This window comes from Hipposideros armiger, unplaced genomic scaffold, assembly GCF_001890085.2.
Source record: "Hipposideros armiger isolate ML-2016 unplaced genomic scaffold, ASM189008v1 scaffold_1098, whole genome shotgun sequence".
Lineage (NCBI taxonomy): Eukaryota > Metazoa > Chordata > Mammalia > Chiroptera > Hipposideridae > Hipposideros > Hipposideros armiger.
The window spans coordinates 306,657-333,965 of record NW_017732448.1 but is presented as its reverse complement, the minus strand read 5'-3'; the positions used below and the strand labels follow the sequence as shown (position 1 = coordinate 333,965).

Here is a 27,309-nt window from a genome sequence, read left to right as displayed (position 1 = left end):
GCCATTCTAGGCGAGCTTGAGATGCTGGAAACATATCCAGGCCTCACATTCGATCTTCTTAGAAGCTGTTTCCCTTTGGTCTTTTCCAGCCTTGCAAATGGCCACTCGCCCTGGGCAGGGTGTGGGCAGGTAATTTACCTCCTCTACTAACTTAACGAATGGCACTGCCTTGGAGCTGGGCAGCCCGGGGAAAATACAGGCATCAATTTATTTGCAAAGTTAAAACCCAGAGTTAAGTAGCAAGTTAAGCATCTCCATATGTTAAGTGTCCCAGGCCCAAGCAGGGAAGATTTCCTTCAGGAACAGAACCCCAAACAGATATTAGGAAAAAAAGCTTTTCTTTTTGGAATTTCCTTCTCTGAAATTCCTTCTCTGAGGGACTGCAGGTTTGGGTCAGACGAAATGTTCCCTGCCCCCACTAGGAGAAGATCCATTACAGATTGGAAATGACTTTGTCTCTAAGTGCCCATTGTCAGATGGGAGGCACATTCCCCTCAACCAAACAAATATAAAATGCTTCCAGCCTCTGCCTTGGATTTTCTATTACTGTTTCACAGGACTCCAGAGAGTTTTAAGATAGCAATTTGATTAAGCTTATGGGGAAGATCCCATCAGATAACATTCTTTTTCTGCAGGTAGAGATAATGTGTTCAAGTATTAAGTATGTTTTAAAGGTAATTATCTTTTCCATATTCATTTTAGTTACAGGAATTGAAAAGGGGGAGACTTTGCATCTGAAAGCTGCCCCTTGGGCCCTGGAGTCGCTCTCATTTCTCTCCTCTGGGAAACACACTTGAGGTTTTTGACAAATGAATGAGTGCCAAGTGTTTTTCTGTTTTGAAATGACTTGGGATCCCTGTCTCCAGAGAGGTGGTCCAGAAGCGGGGGTCTTGGCCTGACCTCATCATGCTCCATAGCTTGGATTCCCGGTTCTGGAATGCTTCTGGGCTCCCCTATCTTATGCTCCTGGATGCCAGGAGGTGGCCTGGCTGCTACTCAGAGGACTTGCCTCATCCAATGGTGAGTCATAGTGCCACGTTCCCCACCTTCCCAAAGTAGAGCCTGGAATTACCGTTTCCATATACTAGGCCTGGTATTGGGGTGTATTCTGATGGGGAGAGCCTAATTCAAGGTTTAGACTTCTAACATTGGTAGACTCTTAGACTTCAATGTGGAGCAAAGGGCATAGGGAGGGTGAGCCTGAGCCTCAGAGAGGTTCAGGGATTTGCCCGTGATCACATAGCAAGTTAGACACACTGGGCTAGAACCCAGGAATCCTGATTGTGGACCACCCTGCCTGTACCCTAGAATACCCACAACTCTGCCATTTCCAGAAAACAATCCTCCTTCTCTTTCCTGGAAATCTCTGGAGTAAGAGTTTCTGTCCCCTGTGGCCTCCTTGGCAATCCTTTGGACAGGGTCTGCCTGCCCTGAGAGCCGCCGGGGCCCCTGCAGACTTACAGAGCCCAAAGCAAGCACAGTGCCGATGCTTTGGAGTTTTCCAGACTTCACTTGCCTACCAGCTGTGCTGTTCGAAGCCCTCTTTGAGTTTTTGCAAAATAGAAAAATCAGACCCAAATCCTGCCTTCAGAAATCTAACCATTGCTAGGGAGGAAAACATAGATATTCTGTAAAAGGATAATTAACAATACAAGGCAGTTGAATATGATACATGCTGTGGGGGTTTAAGGTGGTGTTTGCAGTGTGTGTTGTGTGCCTGAAATCCTTTCTACTGCCACCAGCCAAGCCAGTGGGCCCAGCCCAGGTTTAGTGATGCCCTGTATTCTAGGTAAGGATGGCTCTGGCATCTGATGTGCACACCCTGTGTTGTTGTCTCTCGTGTGCTCATCCTTCAAAAGATCCTCATTGTCCTACCCCAGCTCCACGTTAAAATCATTTGGGGAAGTTTTTTGTTTGTTTGTTTGTTTTAAAGCAAGGGCTTTTACCCCCAAACCAGTTCATTTGGAATCTCCAGCGTGGGGCCAAGACGCAGTGTTTCATACAGCTCCCCAGGATATTCAGATGTGCAGCCAGGGTGAGAACTTCTGGACAGGATAAGACCAGAGTCCATTGTGTGGCCCATGTAGTGTGTCACAATCAGAGTCTTGGGCCTTATCTTTAGCCGTCCTCTACAACGGGCTCATAAAGAACCACGTACAATTTCCCATCCTCTCCTTGCTGTTTTTCTCTTCCCTCTGTCGTCCCCTGACTCCCACACTCTCATATGCCTTATGGGCCTGCCATCTTCTTCTCAGCTCAATTGTATCAGTTCTGTATTGAACGTTTGTGTCCCGCCAACCCCTGCCAGATTCACATATTGAAGCCCTAACCTCCAGTGTGATGGTGTTTGAAGGCGGGACCTTTGGGCAGGTTTATTATACACGAACTTGTGAGGTTGGAGCCCCCATGCTGGGATCGGTGTCCTTATAAGTAAAGAGAAAGAGACTGGAGTGCTCTCTCTCCCTGCCGTGTCAGGATACAGCTGGAAGGTGGTTGTCTGCAAGCCAAGAAGAGCCCTTCCCAAGAACTCAACCATGCTGGTCCCCTGATCTCAGACTACTAACCACAGCTGGGAGAAATAAATGTCTGTTGGTTACGCCACCCAGCCATAGTATTTTGTAGCAACTGGAGCTGACAGACAGTGTCCTTTTCTGTCGCACCCTTGCCCCAGCTAAGCGGCAGGAAGTGCTTCTTCATGTTGGTCTCCTACACCATGCACATTACTCCCCTGCAGCACTTGGCTATCTTGCTGCTTACCCCACAAGCTAGGGACCCCACAATCTTTGGGTCCCTGGGCCCTTGTACTACGTTAGAATAAGCAGTCACTCAGTAAATATTTGTTGTATGGCTAACCAAAAGCAAAAGCAGTAAAGGGAGCTTCCGGGCTGGAAGCAGGAAAGGGGGAATCTGTTCTTGTCTGAAGTCAGATTTTTGCTTTTCACTTGCCAGCTGTGTAGCCTTGGACAAGTCACTGAACGTTTGCAAGTCTCAGATTCCTCATCTAAAAAATTATAACACACTTGCCCTCTACATCTCAAAGATGGATGTGAGGACCAGAATGACCTTGGAAAGAAGTAGCATCTTTGTAAGGGGCAGAGCACACTTCATATTTAGAGTATTGTTGTCATTGTGATATCTTTCGACACCCTCAGGGGCTGTGGCTTCAGGATGTCCTGTAATGCCAGTGCACCCAGCCTGCGCCCTCTGCCCCACCTCCCATCCCAGCTCTCGCGGGCCCTTCCCTTCCTTTGGCGCCTTCTGTCACACCTGCCATATTTCCCCCTGCCACATACAAGACATGCTGTATGAAAGCATTAGAATACATTTTGAATTCTAGAGAAAATAAAGAGGGAAGCAAGTTGGTCCATTCAGTAATTAAGTATTCAGTGTCCCATGATGGGCAGAAGTTAGGAGGTATCCTAGGATTTTTGACTAAATGTAATCTGTATAGGACTGTGAGACAGATCCCGCGTGCAGACCGTTCTACATCCATAACCTCTAGTGTGGGGAAAGTTTCAGAAGGAAGAGATTCCCTAAACTATCATTCCTTCCTCATTTTATCAACTGGGATTTGATCACCAACTGAGGGTATAGGTGCCAGCATCCAAAGATAGCCTGCCTCACCTGGCCTCCAGGAGCTCGCAGTCAAAGAGGGCTGTGACAGAGGAGTATGCAAGAAAGGCAGGTGCCCAACCCTGATGGGGGCATTGAGCAGAGAAGGCCTGGAGGCCCGAGGAGACGCTCAAACTGAATTTTCTTCTCACCCTCGTTCCTTCTGCTATAGGGTAAACTTACTTTGTGGAGATGGGGAATGATACTTGCTACGTCTTGGAGAATAAACCTTTGTGTGTATGCATGTGTATGTAGGCTGTTACTACTAATCCCTTTCCTTTCTTGGACTCATGTTTCTGAGGCTAGTGGTGCGGGAATTTGTGGAGGGAGGAAGAACATAAAAGGGCAAGACAGGAGACTCTGGTGCCTGGATTCAGAGCCTCCGCATTCCGGAGACCCCCCAGAGGCCCCTCTCCCTGGACCCTTCAGCTCGAGAAAGCCATTGTGCTCTGTCCTGGCCTCTGACCCTGAGGCTCTGGGAAGCAGCAGGTTGTTGACACTTGGACAATCATTTCTTGCAAGGCGACTGCCTCCCTGGGGAGCTCCCCTCTCTGCCTTGGGTGGTGACTGTTCCCCTAACCAGGAAGGGGGGGGCATTGAAGGAGGAGGGAAATTAGCTCTCAGGATGGGAGAAAAAGAGGGGGCTTCTCAATTTCAGGCCCCCCAGGCAGCTTCCCCAGTTTTCTCCACAATTCACTCCTCTCTCACCTGCCGGTTCAGAAGCACTCCCTCCCCAGGGGTGAGCTTCAGGAAAATGAGTTCAGGAGACACGTTTCTGGCGCAGAATCCCTCTGACCTTCTTGTTGTGGGTCTCATGTTTTTCTGGGGAGCCTCATACGAGGATGTCTTCAAGGAAGATGCCTGTCTGTTGTCTCCTGCAGTCACAGGAACAAAGAATATTCCTTTTCTTGGTGCTGCTGCTTATTAGGAGCAAGACTTTGGGTAAGTCGCTTGCCCTTTTAGAAGGTCAGAATGGAGTTTAAAAACCCCACTTACCTGATGGGCCTGCTGTGAAACTCAAATGAAATAATACAAACGTACTTCACACTCTGGCCAGGCCCAGTGTGGTTTGGTGATTGTGCTTTCTCTTACAGCCAAGGTTGGCATTTTGTGTGTGCAATTCTTATTTCTGAGTGTGGGCTTCCCAAGCATTGTCTCCTCCCTTCATTTTTATAGAGCATTTCAGGAAGCATTATTTAAAAGAGGGTGAGAAGGGACAGAGGGACTCTTTAAGTGCCACTTTGCATTCCTTTCACCTAGGTCCTAATAATAAATAACTCCACTGCGCGCCCAGGAGCTGGGATGTTCTGCTCAAAAGAACGCGAGAACGTCTCCAACAGCCAGGCGTCCTCCTTCAGCGGGCCTGCGCAGTACCATTTCTCCAGCAATGAGAAAAAGCCCTCTTGCTAAGCCACAGAAATAGCTCCCTTGTGCTTTAATTCTGGAAGAAGTGGATTAGCATGGCCATATTTAACCTTTCATCCTGACACAAAAGCATTATCAAAATTAGTTACCAAGAGGCCCTGTCTTTCCTCTCCCTGCCCTGACATCCCTATTTGCTGGTTTAGGATCTTGGTTAACTTCTTCAGAGCAAGAGCCAAGGTTCAGAAGCGCACTGTTGCTTTATAGACATCGGGCCTGAAGCTCCACGCCAGAACTGTCTGGGTCCAAGGTGGGCTAGAGGGCAGCGGGGGTCAGACATTATGGGCTGGATTTGAAAACTGTTTGTTCTCTGACCCAGCTTAGTTCTTACCTGTTTTGGAATTTGGATGCTGAATTTAGAGCCACATTCATTAAAACTTTCTCTGATGCATTCTTCCTCCTGGCTGCTGCTGTACGACCCAAAAGTACTGTTTGATCTGAAGGCTTGATTTCCAACATCTTGCCCTTCCAGGCATTGATTTGGCAGATGAAATGGAGGTGTCTCTGGACCTGAGTCGTTTCTCTGGGTTTAAATCCCTTCCACCCAGTCATTTAGTCATTGTAGCCTTGGGCAAATTATTTGAACTCTGAGCCCCAGCTTCCTCGTCTGTAAAATGGCCATAGTGCCTACCTCCTAGAGTCATTTTTGAGAATCAATAACAGGATACATGTGAAGTGCTTAGAATGGCGTATGCGTTTTACATCTATTAGCAACTATCATCACTGTTGTCATTATGGTCATCAATATCATCATTATTGAGTGTTCATCACCTCTCCGGGTCCCGGTTGGCGCCTGCCTCCTACACTCATTCCTACGACACCCCACCACATGAGGACTTGATTGGTGACCGGCCCCATTTCCTGTTCCTTCACTTCCCTAGCTTTATTTGCAGTCATTTTCGGAGTCTCCTCTTGAATGGGGGTGGGGGAGGAAAGTTTGGCTTCATTCCACACCAGCAGCCCAACTTTGCAGTGGGGGATTGGAAGGGAAAAGCGCTTTATAAGCTCGTGATGAAAGCTGTAAAACGAGATGGTCAAGGATCTGGCCAGGCCTGGTTCAGGATTATGGCTGGCCCCTGGAATGCCGAGGGGGCCTCTTTTAAGAAGCCAGTGTCTATTTACAGTGTATCTCTCATAAACCCCAACGCTGGGGCGAGGGCAGGGGGACTCGCCCTCCTGGCATGTGATTGATTATCTGGTATTTATGCCATTGAGGACTTGTCAGCGGTTCGGGGTCAAAGGGTCATCTCATGTGTCTTGCCGCCAATCCACCTCCTTTTGTACAGTGCGGACCGGGTGAGCCGTGCACAAAACGGCTTTTTCTTTTCCTTGGGAAAAGGGGGAGGGGGTGGGGGGAGTGTCAATGAAATTTTTTTTCAACCTTTTCTGAATAGTGTCCTTTTAATTCTAAAGAACTTTTAATTAAAAGTAGCAGGAAAATTCATCTTGAGAAGGTTTAACTTACCTTAACAGATACTTTTGTGTCCCAAGAAGCTGGGAGTGACTTTAAAAAAAAAAGAAAATAAGTAAGGGTTTTTGTTGTCTCTCTTCCCCTCCCCAGACATCTTCAAAGTTCCCTGGAGTCTCTTTCCGCTCAGTGTCTTAAGTGTGGTCCCTGCTTGAGAAAGCAGGAAGGGAAGAGGTCGTCCTTTGACCGTGGCCGAGCCATAAAAATTTAGAATGCGACTTCAGTGTCTCTGGTCCAACTTTTTCTTATTATAAAGAAACTGCACCTTAGCAGGTGAAAAGACGTACCCGGTGTCACACAGCCCGTTGGTGGCAGAGTCAGGCACTGAGATCTGCCTGTCCTTGCGGTGCTCCTTTTTGCACACCGAGTCGTTTCCCCAAGTTTAAGACGCTATATAAGGATACATGTAATGTTACTTTGTTTTTAGGTCCTAGATGTTTGAGACTTGAGAACCACTCCTGGGGGACCACCCAGCTCAATCCCCCTGCCGCTGAGCAGGCAGCCTACGCTTACGCATCCCAGGGGAATTGCTCTGTACCCCCTTCCTAAAGCCCTGCGGAGAGACAGGCGTCAAGTCCTCTGCATGGTAGAAAACACCAGCACCCCTCCCCCAAGTCCTTGTCACGTGAGAGTCTTGACATCCTTCTGCACAGTTAACTCAGTTACCTCCTGCTGCAGCTCAGGAGTGGCCCGAGTGGAAGCCATCTCTCCATCCACTTTGCCAGTAGGGGACTGTCCCAACCTGGGACACACCAGGACACCTTGTTCTTTGGTGCTGCTCCATTGTGGCCTCGTTGCTGCAGGGGAGTGTTTGCCCTCTAAATTCTCACCCAGGCTCCTCCTGGCCTGCTGATGCCCCAGCACAGCTCAGTGAGACCTTAATGGGACAGACCCTCTGTCCATGGCCCTCAGCTCATCAAACAATGGTGGAAACCAAGCAGAGAAATTGTTTGCCTAGAGTTAGTTATTTGTGGGAGTCGCATGGAACTCATGGTCCCCATATTCCTGATTTTATCTTCCCCACCGTCCCCAGTGTTAAAAAATGCAATACCAAGAATTGTCTGCCAAAGAATAGCTTTAGAAATCCTAATTCCTTTTTTCTAGCCTCTCCATTCCCATTCAAGAAATTAGTGACTGTTAATTTGGACTGATGAGGCACCACTCTGAGGAAGATACTAAAACTGTGCAAGAGCTGTCTCTTGTTCATAAGAGGAGAAACCAGCAGGTTGTGGGTTTTTTTGTTTGTTTTTTTAAAAGATTTTATTGGGGAATTGGGGGGAGGGGAACAGTGTTGGGGAATCGGAGAAGGGGAACAGACAAGTTGCTGTCCTTTTGTTCTTCAGTCTAGTTGTGGAGGACGTCGCTTCACTGGCCCATGTTGGTGGTATCATTGCGCTCTTCCCGGTTGAGGCAGTCACTCGCTGGCCATTGGACGGCAGCTCATGGCAGCTTAGGAAGGCTCACACTGGCTACATCAGTCACTGGCAACTCACGGCAGCCCAGCTCCAGGTCGAGCTGTTGTTCACCATCTTAGCTGTAGAGGGCGCAGCGTCACTGGCCCTCATGTGGGATCCTAACCAGAGCCCTGCTGCTCAGAGCTGACATCCCAAGCCAACTGTTAACCAACACGCCACTCAGCCGGTCCGAAACCAGCAATTTTGAGTTCTTATGGAATTGACTTGAGTGCCATGCGCTGTGCTAGTGTTTTACTGAGATCATTTTACTTAGTCCTTTCATCAGCTTTTTAAGGTGAACATTCTTGTTTCCAGATGAGAAAGATATGAACAGCTTTCCCTGGGGTCTCTGATAACCATTATAGCTAGTATTTATTGAACATTTGCTTTATGCTAGGTAGTATTAATCTTAAATTCACATGATCTCGAGTCCACATAAAGTCTCTGTAAGGTAGGTATTGTTCTTATCTTGGTTTTACAGAGGGTGAAACAGGCACAGAGGACTTAGGTAACTTGCCCGAGGTCACACAGCACTAGCCAAGCTGGACTGGAGCCACAGTGAATGGCTACAGATACTTACACTACGTTACCACTCTGCCTCTTTAGGTTTCAGAGCTGGGCTGGAACCCCGAGCTTTGTGATGCCATTGCTCACATTGTTGTCTTTTCCCACTATCCTAACATAAATTTGCTAGGGACACTACATATAGACATTTATAAATCAACCAGAGACCAGCGAAAGGTCACTGTGTAATCAGATGGCGGCCTCCGTGCTGTGTGGAGAGGAATTTAGAGGAGGAATATATTCATGAGGACAGTGTTGCATCTCACCTCTGGGCTCCCGTAGTAAAGTCACAGTGCCTTACTCGTCTCTCCATCCCCAGGACCTAGTAGTACACATGGGATATTCCATAAATGCTGATGAAATTACTGGGGAAGATTTAGTGGGAGAGGTGGAGTTGAACTGAATTTAAGTTTTAGGAAAATGATGTTGAAAACTATCTCCCTTTTATTGTGTGCTCACTGGGCCTATCACCTGGGCTGTATTTAACCCTTGCAACAGCCAGCCCATGGCTGATATTATCCCCAGAGTAAACTGAGGCGAAAGAGAGGTTCGGCATCTTGCCCAAGTTCTCAAAGCCTTTTATTTCCTCCTGACTTCAAAATCCATTTTCTTTCCCAAAGCAGAGGAAAAGGCACACGGGAAGGGGTAAAAGCAGAAGTGAGTGAGGACTGCAGAGAGACGGGTCGGTTGGCACGGGGGACCTGGACGGCCAGGGGACGAGCGTCATTCTGTTTTCTGCTCATGGTCAGGAGTTGCCTTGCTGATAGAAGGATTTCTAGATCTATGACGTTATCTGTGTCCAGTTAATTGAGTTTATAATTCCACACCAAAATGCTGAAAAGGATTGTCTTTTATGTCCCTTAATGAGTGCCATAAAAACAAGTCGTGAATCTAATTTTATGAATGACCCTTTATGACTTACCTGATAACTAGTAGTTGTTCAACACAGAGGACTCATAACTCAGTCCGGACCTCAGCTGGCTGCCTGCAGTAACAAGGCTTGTTTTAAACTTGCCATCTTGTTCCCCTTCAGTAGCCCCAGGATTCAGTTGATTCCCTTCTCCGCCGCCTCCTCTGGAAGAGGACGAGGCCCGGGCTCCTCATTCTGGCGGAGTGTGGAGAAGGGTCACCTGGCCTGCCAGCCCAGATTGACCAAGAACTCACCACTCAGAACTGGCTTTTCCCAAGAAGGGGAAGGGAAAACATGGCGGCTCATTCCAGTCTCTCTTTTATGGAGGATGTTGATTGATTCCACCTTGATGTTGCCAGCTATTCTGGGGAAGAGAATAGGAACACAGAGAAAGATGTACAGGGGATGTAAGAAAAAATTCCTTTTACCTATACCCTATAAGAGGCAGTGAACAGGAAGGGAGGGAGGGAGGGAGAAAGGAAGGAAGGGGAAATTAGCCAAGATAAAGGGAGAGCTAGGGAGAAGAAACAGAACCATTTGTTTGGAAACAGTGGTGATGGCTTCAGTGTCGGGTCGGAGACAGATGTGGAAGATGAGTTTGGAGAGATAGGCAGGCTCAGACCAACAGAGGTCTTGTTAGGCCATCTGAAGGTCTTTAGATTTCTTCTGTAGGTGATGGGGAGTCCTGGGAAGGCTTTAAAAGGGAGTTTCGAGATCAGATCAATTTGTGTGCAGGTCAGATCTGAGGGAGCTGAGCTGTGTTTAAGAGCTTCTTGGTGAGGATGTTGGTGGCTTGGATGAGGCAGTGCCTTTCTGGACTGAGGAGGAAAGGATATGTATGGGAAGCACTTAGATAATAAAAAATTAGCTGGATTGGGATGTGCGGGGGAGGAGGACAAGGGGCTTCCGGGATGACACCCAGATGTCAAGCTTAGGTGACAGATGGATGTTAGTGCTAACAACCAAGATAAAGATCCAGGAAGGGGAGCAGAAGATGGGGGTCTCAGGTTTGGACATGTTGAGTATGAGGTGCCTGCAGAAGATCCTGAGGAACTTGGATTTATGGATTTGAGGCTGAGAAGAGACGTCTGGGCTGGATGTGTGGTTATTAGCCTTGGAGTGATCACTGAGACCATGAGAGTCGAGTTCACCTGGGACAGAATGCTGTGGGCAAAAAGGGCCCTGTTCAGTAGAGATGGGCCTCAGCCTTGGTCAGCTCCTCAGGCTTCGCAGATGGAAGCACAGGGCCTCGGGATCAGAGGGCTTCTCTCTGGAGGAATCTTGAGATGTGACCTGGCGCAGGGATTCCAACAGACAGGTAGGGACTCTGCAGGGCGAGGAGCTCTGCTGGCCCAGCTCTGGGCAGTGTCAAACCCCAGCATCTCCTTTGACCAGTGCCCTGGCCTGAGGCGGGAGAGAAGAGGCTGACAGGCTGAAGGAGCAATCTCAGGATTGGTGGAGTGTTAAGCGATTACATGTCTACCCTTCTGCTTCTGGGGGAACTGGACAGTCATTCATGCAGTTCTAGAAAGTTCTTAGAGAAGGACCTGCCCTGCTGCACAGGGCACAGAACTCTCTTAGGGTTCACCAGGAAGGTCTTTCCTAGAAGTCTCTCTCAGGTAAACCTTCATGCTAGTCCTGTTGCCCCGCATACCACCCCTTTGCATGTGTGTCTTTCCTGACGTTTATTTTGCTTGGTTCTTTTTTTCTGGAGGTAATATAATCGCCCTGATTCCATCCAAAGGAAGCAGAGAACAGGGCCACTGGGCCCTGCCCCATTTGGATTCTACTTTCCCTAAAACCCCTTCTTCCACTTTTCCTCTCCCACACTGATCCCTAAATGAACACTCCATTCGGGACGCGTGCCCCACTCTCCCTCTATACCCTTCTCCAGGGGCTTGGCATTTGGGGACCAGCTGCCGGAGTGATTGACATAAAGCCAATCTATAAATAAAGTCTTTTTCTTTTCTCATAAAGACTTTGTGGTTGAGTTTGCCTTCAAGGTCAAGATCAGACCTTTCTAAATAAACACATATCAAAGGATCATTAGCAAAGCAGCACTGTTAAATTGAGATATTAACTTCTGTCAACTGCCTGTTTCTTTTTTGTTCTGTAACTCATGACTGCAGTAGGTTTTTATTATTTTGTCCTTAGGCAGTAGCATCTGGCTTCTGTAGAGACTGTAAAAATTAAAAAGCGACACAAATCATTGCGAGAGAAAAGCAGTAAATTCAATGATAAGAATTTAAAATTAAAATGTTTCAGCGCTTTTATATTCTGCAAAACATGAAATGAATGAGTTTGCTGCCTGTTGCCATAAACCTAACCCAGCTAATCGTCCGCTTGAGTTTTTTCCCATCTTCTTCGTTCATCACCATCAATTCTGTCTTGGCATGAGGCGAGCCATAAAGTGGAAGCCGTGTGCGTGTGTGTGTGTGTGTGTGTGTGTGTGTGTGTGTGTGTGTGTGTGTGTGTGTGTCTGGGGCAGAGCGGCAGATGCCCTGAGACCCACCTCATTTGAATGGTGGAGAAAACAACAGGGGCACATCAGGTGGAGAAGGAAGGATTGAAGATTGGCATATCCCCATGGATCAGAATTCTCTTTTTTTCTTCACTCTCTCTAGTTAAGCACTAAAAACAAAACACAACAAACCAACAACAAACCCCACAGGTCATAAACATAAACAGCAACTTGTAGCATCCAGGTGAAATTCTAAAAAGGAATTTCCTGAGCCAGGTGCATGATGCTCACCTGGGGTTCTGAGCAGGTGCCGGCTCTTTCCCAGCCCCAGGAAAGCCCCAGCCTTTGGGTAGAGTGCTGGGGGTGGGCGAAGCAGGATCTTAATCTCTTTATTCCAGCCGGAAGATGCTGGGTTTCCGTGCTGGGGTCATTCATTCTTACTGCAAAATCAGCTTGTGATGCTGGGCCTAGGTATGTGCTAGGCCGTGAGGGAGATAAAAGTACATCATTTTCTTTCTTGCTCTAGAGGAACTGTAGCTTAAAGATAAAATAGACAGGAGGCTCCCTGTGTTCAACAGCTAGAGCACAGCTCTATCTCAACAACTAGGCAGGTGTGCATAAGGGTGCACGGGTGTTGTACAATATATATGCAGGAGTGTTGGGGAGTTGTGTGGGTTATCAGAGTGGAGTGGGGCCAGTTCAGGGTGAGTTTCTAGGACATGAGCTGCCTTGAGCTAATTCTCAAGTCCATCAGCTTGGGGCCTGGAAGCCCTGGGAACCCAGGGAAAGCATTGTCGGGAGTTTATCCCATGTCCAACCAAGACAGTCGAGGCCAGGAGAGTGGGGGTGGTGGTGGGAGGTGGGGCTGGAGGCTGCAGGTCCCTTTTCATACAGCCTGTCCCAGTTTGACTGCTGGACCCACAGGCATGAGGGCAGAGCTCTTTGTCCCAGGCGAACTTCTCCAGCCTAGGGAGAGGTGAGAAAAGAGAGCCAGTCCTTGGTCTCCGTCAAAGGGAATGAAGGAAAGTGTGAAGATTAGGGAACGATGGGGTCGAGTTAAGAGGGTATGACTAATACGGCCGGTCATTCAGATAGGAGAGCACATTGTTCTCTGTGCCCAGATGGTCCTTGGAATAAATCAGCTCAGGCAGAAGCAGACTTCCAGTACAAGGAAGTTTGAGCAACTGCTTGCCTGCTATTCTATAATGACACAGCCCGGGCCCCGGCCCTGAATAGCAGCCATTCATATCTACTGTGGGTGTTGGAATGGGGGGAAGTGTGTGTGCGTGTGCATGCACGTGTGTGTATGTGTAAGTATGTTATTTTGTAGCCTTATTCTTCAAGAAGAGTGTATGAGGGTTTATGTTGTGTGGGGCAAGCATAGGGAGACTTTCAACTTGGAGTCTGATCCCTTCTCAACTTGAGCTTCCAACCTTGAGATTCTTACACGTGGTCGTTTGTGTAAGTTTGTCTCCTTTGGTGGGCGGGAAAGTCTACGAGGGCAGGGACTGGATCTGTCCGATTCACCCACATATCCCCAGGCCCTGTCTAGCACAGTGGCTGGTTCATAAAGGTATCTAATAAATATAAATAAGGAAAGCTCTAGCAACATTTTCATTTTGTTTTGCCTTGTGGTAACCACCCTTTAATTAATTAAACTAATAATTAGTATATAAGTCCGTCAATCAGTTAATAATCCAGCATTCTCTTTGGGGACAGTTAAGAGGACTGAATGAGATGGAGTAAGCACACCCACCACAGCCGTCAGTTAGAAAGTTTTGGGTGGTGCGGGGCTACCTGTCATAAACGTTTTCGAGGTAGATGTCTTCCCCAGTTTCTCTGGTTGAAGATTTGCAGACGCGCGTATGGCATAGTCTATATGTAATTGGCACAAAGCTTTGTGGCAGCTTTTCTAGCACAGAGGCCCACATGCAACAGCAGAAGAATCAACCTGCTCTCCTTCTTGCCCTGTAGTCTCTGTCCAAAGGCTGCACCATTTCCTTTCCCGCACAGAATCCATTTAGGCTCACTGGGTAAATAAGAATAAGCAAACAGATACTCCCTGGAGAGAGTTTTCTTTCTATGAAGATGTTAATTAATATGAACACTCTGTCTCGCATTCAGAGGCAGCCTTTCTGCGTCGACTGTACACGGCTGCCAATCCAGCCCCGAACACATTGCATTGTTGGGGACTTGAGCTTTCGCACAATGAGCTTCTTCAGGGGCATCAAGCCACATCTTGTCTGTTCAGAGATTAAATACGTTGTTTTTTCAAAAATTAAGTGTATGTTAAATAAATGAGATTGGAGATAGGAAGAAATACCGTAGGCCTTAGTGCAGTTGAGTTAGAAAATGTGTCAGGGACTCTGACCTGTGTCCCTTTCCACAGACCACCCTCCCCTCAGGCCATCCTGACTTCCCACCGCCCTCTCTACTTTTCAGAAGCCCCAAAGCTCACAAGCTTTCGAAGTGTCACAGTTGGGAGATTTGGGGATTGTTCCTCTCCCATCCATATCTGAAGCCTGATACAGTCCTTGCGGCCATTTCCTGCGTGCTTTATTCTCCAGGCCCCTCAGATGAAGAGGTGGCCGTTAGCATTCTCTGACTGTGCTGCTATTACTAGGAAACTACAGCCTTCTCTCGATGGGTATAGTTTCAGGAAAACAGCTGCAGTGAGTGACACAAGGAAGAGGAAGGAAAGGGGCAGGAGTGCAGGGTGGAATGTGTGGCCCGGGAAGTATTTGGATAATGGGGGAACTGAGGAGGAATCAGGAATTGGTAAGTACCAAGGGGAGACTCATGTTATAAAAAGTGGCCATGACTGCAAGACGTCCATGTAGGGTTGTCGCTGATATTCCCTTCATCAAAAACACAAAACAAGACCGTCCTGGGGGAGGGGCGGTGGGGAAACCATTGTGATGTAGACATCTTTGGAAGGATAAGGTCTTTTTTGCTTACCTTTGACACAGATCTCAGAGGCTTCAGAAATTCCCCAATGATTCTTCCATCTGGGCTCAAATGGGAACATTTTGAAGATTCCTCACTTCTTTGTTGATCTTTGCCAAAATCCCCCAAACCCACAATTACTCTAACCTGAATGAACAGAAAGTGCCATTAATGTTTTCTAATTCTCAATGGCCCCTTTTATTAGCCTTGAAAAAACACAGCTCCCCACCCCTGAGAAAAGTTAGGAGAGAGGCATAAAGGTGATTGAGTAAACACTGCTTATCTTTCTCGTTTTTAAGGGTTTGAACTTGGTGAGGTAGGGAATCAGGAAGGAGTGAGCAAGGTGTCTGGACAAAAGAAGGGACCTGAATGGATATAGGCAGGGCCCGGACACCTTTGCCTAGGAGCTAGTACATCTGGGGCCTGTTTTGTCACACTTGCTTACGAGGACACCTGACACTACACTCACCCCGGACAGGTCACCCCTAGAGCCATAAGAACCGGGGTCTTTGGCCAGGGCCGAGAACAACACTGGACCCAAATCTTTCAAAACCCTGTTCAGCTCCTTAAGGAAAACCAATCTTTATTTTCCTAGCTGGATGGTATTGGAGGTCACAGTGTATGTGCATGTTAGTGACACAGCTTTTGGCATTTCCATTAACAGCCCCGTTTTAGGGGTTTTCCATCTGCTATAGAAATCAAATCTCAGAATAGTACATTATACATAATCACTGTCTGAAAAGGGGTGAAAACCCACCAGGAGTATGATTTTAGGTAGCCCATTTCCCGAGTATAGAGGGCTCTGGCACTGGGGCCAGCCTGTGTGCCTGTGGCTGCTCGAAGCAGGCTCTGCAGGAAGAGCTGAGGTCTTGTTGTGATCGGTCTTAGAGGAGTAAAAGGTAGGAAGTGTGCACCAGAGGCATCTGCAGCCTTGGGTCCATGTTCTGCTAGTGGCCAGGAGGAGGTGCTAGGTTTTACTTCAGGTGCTTGTTGGCTGCCGGCTCATAGCTTTGACCGTGGAGCAACACCTGGTAACTCCATTCTGCAGCCCTCCTGTTCAAATGCCCTCCATTGATGTGAGTGACTCTCCATTTTGAATAGACGTCCATTTGAATTGCACTGGGTACCACATGAATGAGTCCTTCTGGGTTGGGAGGAGAAACCAAGCCCAGGAGAGACCATGCCCTGGTTCTAAGGCATGTGGATACTAGTGCACAGTCATATGTGTTAAAGATACAGGAACATATAGTAGCTCAGAAGCCTGCGGCGCACAGCGAATCTGGGCTGGTGGCATGGTGGCTAGAGAGGGTAAAGAGGTATGTATAGTTGGAGTTGATAAGAGTCAAATATTAATGTCTTGGGCTCTAGAAATCATGACTTGCCACAGAGGTATTAATAGGTTAAAAATTTTACATACTCGTTTATTTGTTTATCCATTCGGTAAATACTTAGCGAACATCCATTTTGTTCCTGTCGTACCGTAGTCGTTTATTAGGCTGTGGGAATACAGTGGTGAGCAAAACAGAACTCCTGTCCTCATGGGGTTTGTGCCTTATAGGGAGACACATAAGTAAGAAAGGAAGTCATATATAGGGTAAATATTGTTATGTTGGAGGCGTAAGATGTTATAAGAGCACACATGAAGGCCTCCGTCTTGGATGGAGAATTGTGAAAGCCTCACAGAGGTGGTGCAATCTAACTGAAGGATGAGAAAAACTTACTAAGTAAAGAAGGTGGGGTCATGGGGGAGAAAAAGAAGAATGCTTGGGTAAATGTCTCAAGTTGGGAGAGAATAAGGCAAGTTCATGGCACTGAAAATGGGAGTGGGGAAGGGGGCCGGGACCTGAGATTGGAGAGGTAAATGGCATTACTGTGAAAGGCCCCTGAAAACTACTTTAAGTAGTTCCGCCTTTTCTTGAAGGCAAAAGGGAGCCATTAAAAGTCTTAGGGGAGTAACATCAGATTATGTTTTAGAAAAATGACTTTGACTATGTGGTTGTGAATAGGCTGAAAGGATTTAAACTGAAAGCAGAGAGGTTAATTAGGACAATATTGCCATAATTTAGATCAGAAATTATGGTAGCTTGAACCATTGTAGTTGCAATGGGGATGGATAAAAAGTAGAAAAAAATCAGGATATTCAGGAGGCTGAAGAATTTGATGATGGATCGTTTGTGAGAGGTGAGAGAAAGGAATCAAGGATGATGGCCCCTTTACATGCTTGAGCAATTGGGTGACGGTCGAGCTCTTTACTGAAGTGGGGAGCACAAGAGGAGAAACAGAGTTTTGTTGTCCCTGCTGTTAAGATAATGAACAGTTTTTTTTGTTTGTTTGTTTTTTATTTTTATTTATTTATTTTTTTAAAGATTTTTATTGGGGAATTGGGGGGATGGGAACAGTGCTGGGGAATTGGGGGAAGGGGAACAGACAAGTTGCTGTCGTTTTGTTCTTCAATCTAGTTGTGGAGGACGTTGCTTCACTGGCCCAAGTTGGCACCATCATTGCGCTCTTCTCTGGCGAGGCAGATCAGTCACCGGCTTCTGGACGGCCGCTCACTGCAGCTGCCAGCCGCTCACGCTGGCTGCCAGCCCTGCACAGTAGCTTATGGCAGTCCACTGCAGCCCCACTGCAACCTACGCTGTTGCCGGCGACTCACAGCAGCCCAGCTCCAGGTTGAGCTGTCGTTCAGCATCTTAGCTGTGGAGGGCAGTGTCACTGGCCCTCATATGTGGGATCCAAACCGGGGCCCTCTGGCATCCCAAGCGAGTTCTTAACCATCGCGCCACTCGGCCGGCCCTGTTTGTTTGTTTTTTAAAAAAGATTTTATTGGGGAATTGGGAGAGGGGAACAGTGCTGGGGAATTGGGGAAGGGGAACAGACAAGTAGCTGTCCTTCTTTTCTTCAGTCTAGTTGTGGAGGACATCACTTCACTGGCCCATGTTGGTATTATGATCATTGCGCTCTTCCCGGGTGATGCAGTCTCTCGCCGGCCACTGGACAGCCACTCAAGGCAGCTGCCAGCCGCTCACGCTGGCTGCCAGCCCTGCACAGTAGCTTATGGCAGTCCACTGCAGCCCCACTGCAACCTACGCTGTTGCCGGCGACTCACAGCAGCCCAGCTCCTGGTCGAGCTGTTGTTCACCATCTTAGTTGTAGAGAGCGCAGCGTCACTGGCCCTCATGTGGGATCCGAATGGGGCCCTGCTGCTCAGAACTGCCATCCCAAGCCAGATCTTAACCAACGTGCCACTCGACCGGCCCAACAGTTTTGATATTACGATAATGAGGCGTGTTTGACATCCAGTGAGTAACCATCCAGGAGGCAGTTGGATATACAGTTATGTCTGGAATTCAGAGCTCACTGGACGTGTATATTTTGCAGTCATCAGCGTCCAAATGATTCTTGAAGCTCTGGAAATGGGTGAGTTTATGAAAAAATAAGAAGGTATAGAAAGAGGAGAGAGCTTAGAACAGAATCCAGAGGAATTCCAACACATTATGCTCCTCCAGAACAATCACAACCCACAATGGAGATTGAGGGGGAGTCGCTGGTAGAAATAAGAGGGAGACCAGAGTGTGGTGTGGTATCATGAAAGCTAAAGGAGGAGGTTTCAAAATGGAAAAAACAGTCATCAGTCTTAATGTTGTTGCAAAGTCCCCTAAGGGGAAGACTAGAAAATGTCCCTTAGATTTAGTGACATGGGCGTCATTGGTTATCAGAGGCAAACAGTTTGGTCTTAGTGGAATGATAGAGTCAGGAATGAGCTCATGATGTGCTGAGGAGTTGATGAGCACTTGGAAAGTGGAGGCTGCATGTGTGGGCAGCTCTAGGAATGGAGAAGAGGAGGAGTTAGACTGAGCCAAGGTCAGGGTTTGGCAGGGTGGGTGCAATGGAAGGATAATGGGCATGAAGGTTCAGGAATCCGCAAGGAGGCAGCTGGTAGGTAGTTGAACCATGGGCCTGGAAATATGGACTGACTGGAGAAAGAATTAAGAAAAGGAAGGGCATGCTAGGGATGTTTGGAAATCAAAGAATGGTTCTGTGAGAGTGACTGGATGGAAGAATTTGAGGGGTGGAAAGGTTTAAATTTAGCACTATAGAGGAATTGCTCTTTTTGGTGGTGAAAGGCTGGGCATGTTCTCTATAAGCACCCCCTGAAGTGGGGCTACTTAGTTCATGGTACCTAAGTTAAAACACCACAGTCCACTTATTTACATACCTGTCTCCCCACAGCCCTAACCCAGTCCACTGGATCAGTGTTGTAAATGGCGGCCATTGCTCGATTCCCTACCATCTAGCACTGTGGTAGACACTTTTCATATATTATCTCTAATCCTCTCAGCAATGTTGCATGGTGGGCATTATGACTCTAATACAATTGAAGAAACCAAGCACATATATTAGGAAATACGCATCTGCTTATATAGCTAGCCAATTAATAGCAGAGCCAGGATTTGAACCCAGGTTTCGTCTGACTTGAAAGGCCCAGCTTTTTGCTCTACACTTCTTAGACTGTAAGCTTCTTGGGTAACAAGTATCTTCTTAGCATTGTAGCTTTGGTATTTGATGCTAGCCCAGAATTGGAATTCGAGAAATGCTAGGTGCATGAGTGAATAAGTGAGTGAGTGGCGCTAAAAGCACCTTTCCAATACTGTCTTCCAAGGGAAGTGAAAGTACTACCACCCAGAAAGAGGAATGAAGATGATTGGAAGGGGGAGAACAGGATAGGAAGATTTGGCAGTCAAGCAACGCTAGTCTGGGATAGAGAGAACAGAGGTGATTCTTCTGGCTACTGTTTATGGCCAGGGTGCTAGACACCTGGCTGTGGCATGAGAAAGTCAGCCATAATGTTTCCCATCTGCTCTGGGGCCAGCCTCGGGCTCTAGTCCTGTCAGGAAATAACCTAGAAACTCCAGAAGAGGAACTGAAAGGGGAGGTACCTAGGAAACCAAACCCACAGGGAGGAAAGAAGAACCCCAGACCACTAAGTGACGTTTAGCTTTGCATTTCCTTTTTAGAACGGAGGCTGGGGTTTCTCTTCAGACCTTCCTTCAGAATGTTAAGGGGAGTGTGTGTGTGTGTGTGTGTGTGTGTGTGTGTGTGTGCGCGCGCGTGTGTGTGCATGTGACTGCATGTGTGCGTGGGAGGGTGTGGGAGGGAAGGACCAGGTTGCCCATCAGTTTTCTGAGGAGCATGCACACCACCTGATATGGCCTTGAGGTCCAGGCATGTACCTGTCGGATGCTGTCTTTTTTCCCTGGGATAGATTTAGTGAGCCAAGAACACAGTCTGCTTGGGAGGAGTGTCCTTTCAGATTTGGGAGAAGTGGGAAAGGCCGATAGACAAAGTGTTTTGTTTTGTTTTTTCCTTGACCATCATCAGGTTCCTCTCCACCATCCCCGAATAGCAAAAAGGACAATCTCCTCCTTCCAGGTTTTAAAAGCCATTGCATGCCACCTGGCACTACATAAAAGCCTCTTCCTCAGGTCTCTGTGGCTTTGGATTCACTGTTCTTCACCTCACCACCATCACCACCAGTGCATATCCTCTCTGGGTGGCAGGACATGCATGAGGCCTAGTGCGCCTGTGCAGGACCGTCCCTGAGGTCCACAGGAAAGTCCTGGGGCCTGAGGACCATGGTCCATCACCCTCAGTATTCCACATCAGACATAGTCCCTCACCTGTGTGTGCACACCATCCACTGTCTATTGAGGGCTGCACACTGCGGGGAAAGGTGTGGGCAGTAGGCAGAAAGCGTGGTGAGCAGATGGAGCCCCTGGGGACTCTGGGAGCTTTAACGGGTCACAGAGCCTCTCCTCTATATCACAGGTGAGACTGAGGTCCAGAGAAAGAAAATGCATTTGTTTAATCCTTCTTCTGCCCATTCGCCCTTCCCTCTATCCAGTAAATACTCCTCAAACACCTGTTAGGTCCATCCATGCAATACAGCGGCATATAAGAGAAATGAAGTCCCTGCTCTCAGGCAGCTTTCATTCTGCCGGGGAGAGGGAGACCATAAACTTTGAACTTCCTGCGACTCGACCACTGTTAGTTGGTGTCAGATCTGAGAAGTGAGCCTGGACCGCCTGCAGTGTATTTTTTAAGGACCCATGCAGAACAGCTCCCTGCTGCCTGGGGGCCTGAGCCTTCAGTTCTGTTCTTCACTGCAGATGGAAAAGTTGAGACGGAATGAAACTGGAATTTAGTGTATAGATACTTCTGGGCAGCAGAGAGGTTGTAGAGGTATAAGTAACTTTTGACCAGCCCAGACTAAGGATTCTTTTTTTAATTTTGGTTAAATGTATATAAAACATAGCATTTACCATTTTAACCATTTTTAAGAATACAGTACCGTGGCATTAAGTACAGTCACATCATTGTGCGACTGTCACCACCATCCATCCACAGAACTTTTTCATCTTCCCAAACTGTACCCATTAATCGATAACGCCCCCTCCTGCCTCCCCAAGCCCTCTCTCTAGACCAGGAGTTCTAAACATTTTGTGTCATCTGCCCAGTAAGGAGTCTGATGAAACCTGTGAACCCTTCCTCAGAATAACGTCTCTAAATGTATACAGTAAAATACATATGATTATAAATGGAAAGCTTAAATACAGATATGAAAATATTTTTTAAAAACCATTTGTAATATAGTAGATGTGTGATTCTTTGTTATCCTGTTAACAAGCTCCAGCAGTGGTTGAATATCTATGGTTTACATAAATATTTCGAGATAATTGCAACATGTCCAATGTGGTATAAAAATATCTATTGACAAACAAGTCACACGTACACAGCTAATACAACTGGTTTGCTGCTTTCATTCCTTGTTGAAGGAACGGCTAACTTTCAGTTAGAAGTTGGTAAAAGTAAAGACGTGATTTTCCCCTTCAAGTTCACCCACGTCCTAAATTCTATCCCTGGACCACTTGCAGGTTTTATGGTTAAGAAGTCCTGCAAGACAGCACTTGCCCCAGCTTTTCTGCCTCGAAAGGCGGTGCAGACAGAGGACGAGGAGTGTGCTGATGAGTAGGACATGGTGACGGAAACCCTCCCTGTGCACGGGCCCTTGAGTGAGAGAAGGCCCGAGCATCCCAGGAACCCAGCCAACAGGGAAAAGGTGCCCCATTCTTCCCAAGCTGCCAGGCTGCTGCCTGAGGTGGGCGGGGCCAGTGCCCCCTGGAAGTGTGCCTTCTGGCAGCTTCCCCGCCCCCTTTCTACCCGCTTGTCCAAAGGCTCAATGCAGAAGGAGGCCATATGGTCCTTTGTGGACACATTCTCCCTAGTACAGTATCTTCCTGGTGTGAAGACGGGGCCTGGCTCTCCACAGTCAGCTGTCCCTCTCCTCCCCGAAGGCCTCATCCCCCACAGCCAGCCCAGAGAGTCACAGGTTGTGGGGGGACAAGCTCACCCAGTCAGGGAGCCCTGCAGAGTCAGGGTGAGCGAGGAGGCTTTTAGTAACACCCACCCACACACTCACACAGAAAACTGTTGAAGTGAAGTCGAATGTCTCAAAGTCAGATCCCTTTTTAGTATGAATTTGCTGTGTCTCATTCTGAGCACTAATTCCAATTTAATTGCAAGTGGCCTGAAGCCTCTTCAATAGGAGTAACAAATGGTTTGATTTTGTAAACTTCATCAGACTGCATTTTAAATGCGACACAGTAGCCCAACTCGAATGCCAATGAAGCACTGGAGTAGCTCTCTGTTTACTAATTATCCGTTTTTACTCCAAGCCACGCTGGCTGGCTTGTCTGATTAAATCGGATTTGTGGGATAGAGAACAGCTAGCAGAGTTTTCTCTATAGTAAACGAGATTGAAACTATGGGCCGCCTGGCTGCACACTGTAAATTATATTTCCTTTTAAAGGGGACGTGTCTCTTTTATTTCTCTGTGTCCCTCCTGCATATTAAACTTTACCATACAGAAATGTACCCGGCTGCTTCTAAATCTAGCCGCTCGCCACCCACCACCCCCTTTCCCCCCACCTGGTAGCCAGCTCACTTCTGTTGCTTTCCATCTTCCTCTATGAAGAACTGAAAAGGAAATTGGTAGCTACATCTCATATGCACCCAGCTCCACGCCTTTCCTATTTCATACTTTTCTTTTCTCCCCTCTATCTTGGGGGTGAGATTTCATTATTCTAAAAGATACCTGTGATGATTTGGAGTCTTAGAAATCCAAACTGAGCTGACTAAAAGAGAGTTTTAGCAATAAAATGTACTGGGACAAAGACCAGATTTTAGCCTTTCAGAAAGATGAATTGGGGGTATCGGGCTGGGCGGGCAGGGGTTAGGCCTGAATTGGTAGTGACAGTGTGGAGAGTGAAAAAAGAGAGTCAATTTCTGAAAAATTAAATTTGTTTTTTTGGTCCACGCTGGAATGAAAGCCTTTCCTCTGAGCAGAGTGAAATTAAGACCACCTGGGTCCTACCTGTGGTCCAGCGTGGAATGCTACTGGCAGGGTAGACATGGGTGGGTGTTGGTGGACCGGTGCCCACAGTTGAAGCCCAGGATGGGGCAGATGGTGTGTCCTTCCCCCAACTCCCTGACTAGTTTTGNCAGAGTGCGCTCCAGCAGCACATGGAGGTCCACGCGGGCGTGCGCAGCTACATCTGCAGTGAGTGCAACCGCACCTTCCCCAGCCACACCGCTCTCAAACGCCACCTGCGCTCACACACAGGTAAGTCAGTCCAGGTGATGATGGGTGGATCAGGGTCTCTGGGAACCAGTGTCTGAATTTACGTCTAATAACAAAGTGGAGGTGCCTGGCAGAGTTGACCTTATTTGCTCAAGGGCTGGGCATGGGTGGGAGGGGGCTTCCGTAGTGCAGGTCGGTGTTGATCGTTTTCCCAATCCAACCTCATGGACCTCATGTTCTCCATCTCTCTGTGCTCAACAGAAAGGGTACTCATTAGAAATGCCATCTTGGGTCCTACCCACAAAAACTTTGATTTAGTGGGTATGGGGTGGGATGCAAGACTCAACATTATTAATAAAAATTCTGAGGCAGGTGGACCCAAAACTCATTTTAAGAACAACCTACTTGTTTTGTCTCTGTCTCTGTCACATGCCCTTTTCACTCTCCCTGGTCGCCACCCCATGGATGCACACTCATGAAGTCAGCCTCAGGCTCTTGAAGAAATGTTGCAGAAGTGGTCCTAATTTCTCCACATTATAGAAGCACATTTTCTATATTTGGAACTTAACCTCGTTTAGGGTAGTAAACAAGCCATGAAATACCCTGCTTAGCCAGTTCCAGAAGATGGGGGAGAAGAGGATGAGTCACGGTGCCGGGTGCCACCACCCTGTAGGTTTTGGGGATGGAACACTTAGTCTGTAAAGGCCAAGAGGCATTTGCTTCCTTGCAGCAGCCCCTGATCCCCTAGCAAGGGAATGGGTGACTTAAATTATTCCCTTTCTCTAAGACAAAATTGGGTCCTCACTGACTATACAAGGTCAGATGATTAAGTTTGCAAACTCATCCTAGAAAAAGTGCTACATACCTCATTGCTGAATATCACTATAGTCACCTTCAAAGTACTCCCTTTGGGAAGCTATGCACCAATGACAGTGCCTAGTCCACCCTTCAAAGCAATTTTGGAACTCTTTTTCTGGAACGGCCATCAGAGCTGTCATTNCACAGCCCCTCCATAAACAGGTGTAGTCAGGCTGTGCATAAACCCTGCTGTTGGTAAGACTTGAACTCCAGGAGCTTGACCTCACTCTTGGTATCTACCTTTGTGCAGGAGCTTTTTATATTTTAATTTGCTTCTGAATGTCCTGCAGAATGAAGGTGTCTCCACTTTTCCCTGGTTGGCCATTGTGTATAGTACAGTATGGGAAGGCCTGGTGGTCCCTCTGATAGCCTGGTTACCGAGGGAATGAATGGCCACCACACTCTCAGGCTCACAGCCCTGCTTTTAATTGTTGACAGTAAAAAGCATTTAAATGCTGCTTAATTTGTAATCATCTTCTGGTGGGGGGGGGAAGGAGAGGAACCATTAAAATGTCAGTAAAATGAATACGTCCTGTCTTTTGTTTTTTTTGGTTTGGTTTTGTTTATTTGTATGGGGTAGGTTTTCTTTTCATTGCCCGGTGTTTGTCAGATCTTTAAATGGCTCTGACACGATAAGTATTTCATTTATTTTTAATTTCTGTGTCCCCCAACCCCCACCTACCTCCCCACCCCTTTCTGTCTCTCCCGATCTTTGTCTTGCCTCTGTCTGTCTCTCTTCATCTCCCTTTTCTCCTCTATGTGGCTTCCTCTTGCCTTTACCTCAGGGTCTCTGGAATACATTGGGGCTTACAGGAAATGTTAAATAAGACCCCAGCTTCATTGTTTTTTAAGTGTTTTCCAAAAGACCCAGCTCTTCCCCTGGGGCCCCAGGATGACTTTGGAGATCCCTGGAACTGAAGAGAGTGAGTCTCTCTAGAAAATGCCTTGTGCACAATGAAAGAGATGAAAGACCTTGTCGAAACTTATTGTACAAATAAGGAAATTGGGTCTCCAGGGGGGAACCTCTGTGCCCTCCCATGAAGCTCTGGACACACTGCTCAGAATGTAAGTGCCTACTACACGTTGGGTGCCGTGCTAAGGAACTGAGACCACTGGATTCAGAGGCCTGGTTCTCTGTTCACCCTCTGTGCCACATTCATTGGTGTCTTTTCTGTCACCCCAGTGCAGGGGCCATGGGAGAGAAAGCCTCTGCTCCTGACCCCCACCCCATCAGTCGGGCTGTCCCCAAGCACAGACAGGTTTGCAAGTACCCTCAGACCCAGAGACCCAAGAATTGCCCTTCTGGGTATATTGTCAGTTCTTAGAAGTACTAGCAGGTAATTGGTGGTCCTTTGAAAGGACCTAGCAGGTTCTCTCAAGTCTTTCTTTCCCCACCTTCCTAAAAATCTCTGTCTCACAATGCTGTCTGAGAAAGGTTCAGAGTGATAGACCCAGATTGGCCCCTAGCAAATTCTCAGTCAGGGTTAGATCTTTTCTTTGTCTTGCCTGTGACTCTCCCTCTGGGAGCCTAAGACAGTGGTTCCTACCGAAGCCTCAAGATTCTCTTTAACTGAAAGAAGGCTGTTGAGGCAGACTTTATAAGAGAAATGCCTGAAATACATCTCATCGGGATGAAGGACCTTCCAATTTTACAGATCCCTCTTCAATAGCCTTAGAACCACTGACTGCCAGCATTGGGGGAACTCTTTAAGAATCATTTACATCCACCTTCATTTATCCAATGAGGAAACTAGGGCTCAAAGAAGTTCAGTAACCTACCCAAGAGTGTACAGCAAGTTAGTGACTGAGCCAGGACTTGAAGACAGGCCTGATGGCTGAAGACTCCAGTGCTTGCCACTCTGCCGCCCCTCTTCAGCTGGAAGTCTAAGAGAAAGGTCACAGGAAAGGGTAGGGCAGGAGGATAACTGCAGGATGATTACCCTGGCCTGTACTTTCCCGCTCCATCCTGACTTCCCACCATACACTTCAGGGGTTCTTTTCCCCAGAAGCCTGCAGGACCAGATGAGTTAGAGATTGAGGAACTCCAGCTTCTTACAGTTTAGCCCTCATGCAGCCTTGCAGAGCGCTGTAGGCCTCCCAGGGAGAGCGCGCAGGGCTGAATATATGCCAGGGAGGCTAGACTGAGGAACGGGCTCGTTGTAGCTTTGTGTGTATTTGCTGTGCATCTACCCCAAAATGAGGGACGCAGGGAGCCCTTTGGCTTTGGGAACCCAGAGGGTAGACAAGTGCCTTTCTCTTTTCTGAACTTGATTCCTACAGAACAAGCAGTGTAGAGAAACTGAGGAAGACGGTTCTTCTCTGCATCTTGAGGGAAGTGGGTCCCTTAAGGCGGCACAATGCCCACCTGCCCCATCCCCCAGCCATCTTCTTCTAGACTGGTCTTATCTCAAAGGTGCCTCTCCCTCTGCCAAGATGGGCAGTACCTAGGAGAAGCTTCTGTTCGGATTCCCCCAGGGCTGGGCTGAGTTAGGCAACTGCCGTGGAGCCTCTCCTTCCAGGGCTGTTGAAGTTGGTCCAATTTTTCAATCGTAGTCCAATTAGTTTCACAAATGGGGGCCTCCATGGTGCCAGGGCACATTTGTTCCGGGCCTGCGCACTGGCCGGGCCCCATTGTCCTGCCTCCCACCCCCGCGTGGGCCCATTGTCCTCGCCCCCAGCGGGTGCTGCTTACCACTGATTTATACGGGCAGGCATCCTGCGGGCTCCAGGCTGTACCACCACAGCTGGCTGAGGTGCTTAAGGCCTTGGACCCCATGACCTTTGCCCCAGTCCTGCTGTCATTTTGAAAGTTACCGACCAGAGGACTGCATACCTCTCCGGATTTACTTCCCACCCCAGCACACGCGTGCGCCTGTGCTCTCTGTCTCTCTCTCTCTCTCTCTCTCTCTCACACACACACACACACACACACACACACACACACACACACACACTTTCTTTCCTTCTTCCCCC

The 27,309-nt window shown here is 47.8% G+C and overlaps 1 protein-coding gene across 1 annotated transcript in view; it reads left to right on the top strand.

The window, feature by feature from the left end:
* Positions 1-27,309, top strand: part of ZBTB16 (zinc finger and BTB domain containing 16) — a 189,555-nt gene that overhangs the window by 145,142 nt on the left and 17,104 nt on the right. Inside the window, exons 6-7 of the mRNA XM_019632220.1 lie at positions 15,137-15,153; positions 23,394-23,520. Coding sequence (XP_019487765.1) covers positions 15,137-15,153; positions 23,394-23,520 — 144 coding nt within the window. The remainder of the gene's footprint in view (positions 1-15,136; positions 15,154-23,393; positions 23,521-27,309) is intronic.